The sequence below is a fragment of the Penaeus monodon genome, chromosome 11 (genome assembly GCF_015228065.2).
Source record: "Penaeus monodon isolate SGIC_2016 chromosome 11, NSTDA_Pmon_1, whole genome shotgun sequence".
Lineage (NCBI taxonomy): Eukaryota > Metazoa > Arthropoda > Malacostraca > Decapoda > Penaeidae > Penaeus > Penaeus monodon.
In genome coordinates, this window is record NC_051396.1 from 50,917,405 (window position 1) to 50,922,404 (window position 5,000).

The 5,000-nt window shown below is 44.5% G+C and overlaps 1 protein-coding gene across 1 annotated transcript in view; it reads left to right on the plus strand.

Annotated features, from left to right (window-relative positions):
- Positions 1-5,000, plus strand: part of LOC119578625 — a 66,905-nt gene that overhangs the window by 60,806 nt on the left and 1,099 nt on the right. The window contains exons 12-15 of the mRNA XM_037926187.1: positions 72-204; positions 1,055-1,196; positions 1,745-1,869; positions 3,645-3,815. Of these exons, the coding sequence (XP_037782115.1) occupies positions 72-204; positions 1,055-1,196; positions 1,745-1,869; positions 3,645-3,815 (571 nt within the window). The remainder of the gene's footprint in view (positions 1-71; positions 205-1,054; positions 1,197-1,744; positions 1,870-3,644; positions 3,816-5,000) is intronic.

A 5,000-nucleotide genomic window follows, 5' to 3' on the forward strand; every position in this document is an offset into this window, starting at 1 on the left:
CCCCCCCCACACCTCCTCCCCCCTCTCTTCCCCCCCCCCACACACACCTCCTTCTTCTTCCACGCCTTCAGAAAGACTACTACGAGCGCGAGTGCAGCCCCGAGGTCCCCCTGCGCTGCGACGTCGGCGATCTCTCCGGCAGGCTCGGCCCCATCGACGTTGGAGACCAGAGATACGTGTTCGTCGATAAGAACCTTCCCTTGAGTGAGTTGCGGTTGGAAGGGGGGAGGGGGAAGGGGACTGGGAGGGGGAGGGGAAGGGGACTGGGAGGGGGAGGGGAGGAGGAGGGGGAGTAGAGGGGGAGTGGGAAGGGGAGGAGGAGGTGGAGGCTGATGGGGAGTAGAGGGGGAAGGGAAAGGGGAGTAGAGGGAGAATGGGAAGGGAAGAGGGAGTAGGGGGGAGGGGGAAGGGGAGGAGGAGGAAGAGTCTGATGGGAAGCGGGTTAGGTGAGGTGGAGGAGGAGAGGGGGAAGGGAAAGAGGAGGGAGAGGTGGTTATGCTAGGTGGAAGGGGAGTATAGGGAGAGGGAGAAGGGAGTGGAGGGAAGGGGGAAAGGGAGAGGGTTACGTAAGGTGGAGGGGAAGTGGAGGGACAGGGGGAAGGGGAAGGGAGTGGGGGAGAGGGGGAAGGGGAAGGGAGTGGGGGAGAGGGGGAAGGGGAGGGAATTAGGTGAGGTGGAGGGGGAGATGGAAAGGGAGGTGGAAGGGGTTTAGGTGTGGTGTAGGGTGTGTGGAGAGAATGTAGGAGAGGTGGAGGGAGAGTGGAGAGGAGGTAGAGAGAGAGAGAGAGAATCTAAAATAAAGTGTTCAACGTGATAAGAGATTCAAAGAAGAGAATAAACATTTTCATGAAAATATACCGTTTTGTGTGTGTGAGAGAGAGAGAAACAGAGAAAGAGGGAGAGGGAGACACACAGAGAGAGAGAGAGAGAGAGAGAGAGAGAAAGAGAAAGAAAGAAAACAAACCAGAAACAGAGAGAGAGAGAAAAAAAGTCTCGAAAAATCCCCCAACCACACCCTTACAGCCTCTCTACATCCCCCCCCCCCATTCCACAGCTGGCCCGCACGGCATCATGAACAAGGCCATCATCATCCACCGGGAGAACGCGGGCGTGGAGCGCTTCGCCTGCGCCAACATCGAGCCTGACAACGACATCATCAAGTGGGTCCTCATCAGGAAGCCCCCCAAGTTCTCGTTGTGAGTCCTCTGGTGTTTTGTTTTGTTTTCGATTTTGTGGCAATATTCAAGGGTTTTTTTTTCGACTGCTTGGGAAGATGTGTTGTTGGTTTTTTGTGTGGTATTTGTTTATCTGTGTTATATATATATATATATATATATATATATATATATATATATTAATATATATATATATATATATAATATATATATATATATATATAATATATATATATATATACATATATATATATATATATATATATATATATATATTATATATATATATATATATATATATATATATATATATATATATTTTAATGCATAAATCTTTCCTCTCTATCTATCCATCTATCTACCTGTCTGTCTATCTCTCAATCTCTCTGTCTCTCTCTCTATCTACCTGTCTGTCTGTCTATCTCTCTCTCTCTCTCCCTCTCCCTCTCCCTCTCCCTCTCCCTCTCCCTCCCTCCCTCCCCTCCCCTCCCTCCCTCCCTCCCTCCCTCCCTCCCTCCCTCCCTCCCTCCCTCCTTCCCTCTCCCTCTCCCTCTCCCCCTCTTATAAAGGATTCGCGTGATGGACGACATTCGCGAGGTCCTTGGCGCCCCTGAGTGGTACCTCGCCGCCGACCTGCAGACGGTGAGCGAGTCGGTGGACCAGAAGTGTGCCACCTTCGTCGTCAACTTCATGGGTAAGTGGCACTGAGGGGGGGGGTAGGGGATTAGGGGGATTAAGGGTATCAGGATCATTCGTGGATATGATGAGGATGGGGATTTTAGGAGTACGTAGGTGCATTTTTTTTTTTTTTTTTTGTTATCGGAATATGGTCGGATATTTTTGGAAATAATGAGTATGTTGGTTAGGATAATTCTTTTATGTTATGAGTACGTTGGTGGGTATTTTTTGGATTTTTAAAGACTTTGGATGTAATTGTTATTGAATATCAGTAGTATGTGAGTGATTATGAGGACATGAAATATAATCATTATTGGATATTAGGAATATGCGGATGTGGATATTTTAGGAGAATATAAGTATTATTATCTATTAGGATTAGTTTTGGATATAAGTAGCATGTGGGTCTTTCTTTTTCTTTTTCTTTATATTATAATTATTTACACACGAATTATCGTAGGATATTGAGTATGTGGATTTGGATAATTTTGGATAATTTTTTTTTTTAGAATCTGGTTTAGGATTATAATTGGGTATTTTTGAGTATTATGATCCTTCAAAATCCTGTTCTTTGTTGGACATTATGGGTATCTAAATTAGGATCATCATTATTTCATACCAGATATATTCAAAATATTATTAACTAGTTCATGATCATTATTGAATCGTAAATGATTGAAGGTATTTTGATAATGATCATTACTAGAGGAGTTAGTAGGTCGGTCGATGCCTACATTGTTAAGACTGATTGATTATTGATAAAATTATTTACCGCGTTAACAGCTAAGGTCATTAGTGGCGAATACCTTGTGTGATTAAAATGTTAGAAATATTTAAGACGTTTAAAAGTCTGTGAAGAAATGTCTCATAAGTAAAAATATGTAACAAGAAGTGTTAAAAATAAAAGCATAAACATTATGCTTTAAAGATATATTTAATTGCTAAAAAAAAAGAATTTTATCATTATGGATCGTACTGGCAGTCTTTTTTTTTTCTTTTTCTTCTTCTTTTAATGGTAGTTCTTTAAGTTAGGAAATGTATTTTAGTTATTGACGTTATGGTTTATTTTCGTTTTTTTGTTCATTTTTGTTCATATGTATTTTTTGTCTCTCTATTTTTGTCCATTTGTTTGTTTGTTCATTTGTTCATTTGAGTTTTTTTTGGAAGCTTAACGTCTTGCCTCCCCCCTCCCCCCCCACCCTCACACCCTTACTCCGTCTCACCCTCATTACCCTTCTCCCTTACCCTCACTCATCCCCTCATCACCCTCCCCCCTTCTCCCTCACACCACTCATCACCCTCCCCCCTTCTCCCTCACACCACTTAACGCACTCACCATCCCCCCCGCTTACACCTCTCACCATCTTCACCCTCCAACTCACTCACTCTCCCTCACGCACTTTTCTCCCAATATACTCACCCTCATCCACCCTCATCCCCACCCCCACCGTTCCCCATCGTCCTTACTAACCCCCACTAACCTTTCCCCCACCCCCCAATCACCCTCACCCCCTTTCACCCTTTCACCCTCTTCCCCCCCACACATACCCCTACCTCCTCCCTGATCCTCCCCGACTCACTCCCTGCCCCCTTCCTCCCACCCTTCCCCCCTCCTCCTCCCTCCTCCCCTCCTCCTCGATTCACCCACCCCTACCTCCCTTCCTCCCACCCTACCCCCTCCTCCTCCCCTTCCTCCCACCCTACCCCACTCACCCCCTACCCCCACTCACACCCCCACCCCTTCCTTCCTTCCCCACCCCACCCCCCTTTTTTTTCTCTCTCTCTCCACAGGCCCCCAAGCCCACCAACTGGAGCAGGATTTCTCGCGCATCCTGGCGGGGGGCATCCTAGACCATCCTACGATCAGCATCCGGGGCGTGTATCCTGACCCCAAGAGGAAGAAGAAGGTCCCGTACCGCACGTGCGGAGGACTCGAGGAGGAGGATGTGTTCGAGGACGAGGGTGAGTGGGGATGGGGCTTTGTTTGTTTGTTTGTTTGTTGGAGGAGGAGGATGTGTTCGAGGACGAGGGTGAGTGGGGATGGGGCTTTGTTTGTTTGTTTGTTGGAGGAGGAGGAGGGTGAGTGGGTTGGGGTTTGTTTTTGTTTTGTTTGTTTGTTGTTTGTTGAGGGTGAGTGGGTTTGTTGTTTGTTGGAGGAGGAGGATGTCTTCGAGGATGAGGGTGAGTTTGTTTGATGTTTGTTGTTTGTTTTGTTTGTTTGTAGAGACGGAAGAGAAGTTATTTGTTTGTTTCTTGGAGAGAGAGAATAGGTGAATGGAGTTGTTTGTTTGTTTGTTTTGTTTGATTGACGTTTGTTGTTTGTTTGTTTGGATGAGGGTGAGTTGGCTTCCCGTTCATTTATGTGTGTTTGTTTTTTGTTGTTTGTCTCTCTTGTTTGTTGGGAGAGTAGTTTTCACGTTTTTTATGCGCGTTTGTTGTGTTTGTTTGTTCTTTGTTGGAGAGGAAAAGAAAGCATTCAGGGATGGGTGTCTGTTGGTTTCCTGTTCTTGTTTGTTGTTTGTTTTGTTTGTTGCCTCTCATTTGTTATTTGTTTTTGTTGCCTGTCATTTGTTTTGTTTGTCGTCATTGCTGTTGGAGAGACAGTAGGTCTTTGAAGATGAGTGTTGTTTGTTAGTTTCTTGTTTTATTTTCATATATACGTTTGTTTATTTGTTTGTTTTGAAGGGAACTTAATGTCTATGAGGATGAGGTTGACACATGCTCTTTTATGAGTGAATTTTTTTGTTCAGGAGGACTATGACGTTCGTGGGGATGAGTGTGGGTCAGTTTTCCGGTCTTGTGTGTGTTTGTTGGCTTTGTTTGTTGTTTGTGGCTTTGTTTGTCATTTGTTGCTTGTTCTGTTGTTTGCTGCTTTCGTTTTTTTGTTGTCTTTGTTCGTCATTTGTTGCTTGTTCTGTTGTTTATCTAATGTTTTGTCACCTGTTGTTTGTTGTCTTTGTTTGTCGCCTGTTTATTTTTTTTTCTTTGTCGTCTGTTTAATTTTTTTGTTGTTTGTTTGTCGTCTGTTGTTTGTTATCTTTATTTGGAAGAAACATGGTTTTGGTGAAGAGTGTGTTTGTTATCCGCTGCTTAAACGTATGTGAAGGAATGTTAGTTTATTGAATAGATACGACCTGTTGTGTGTGT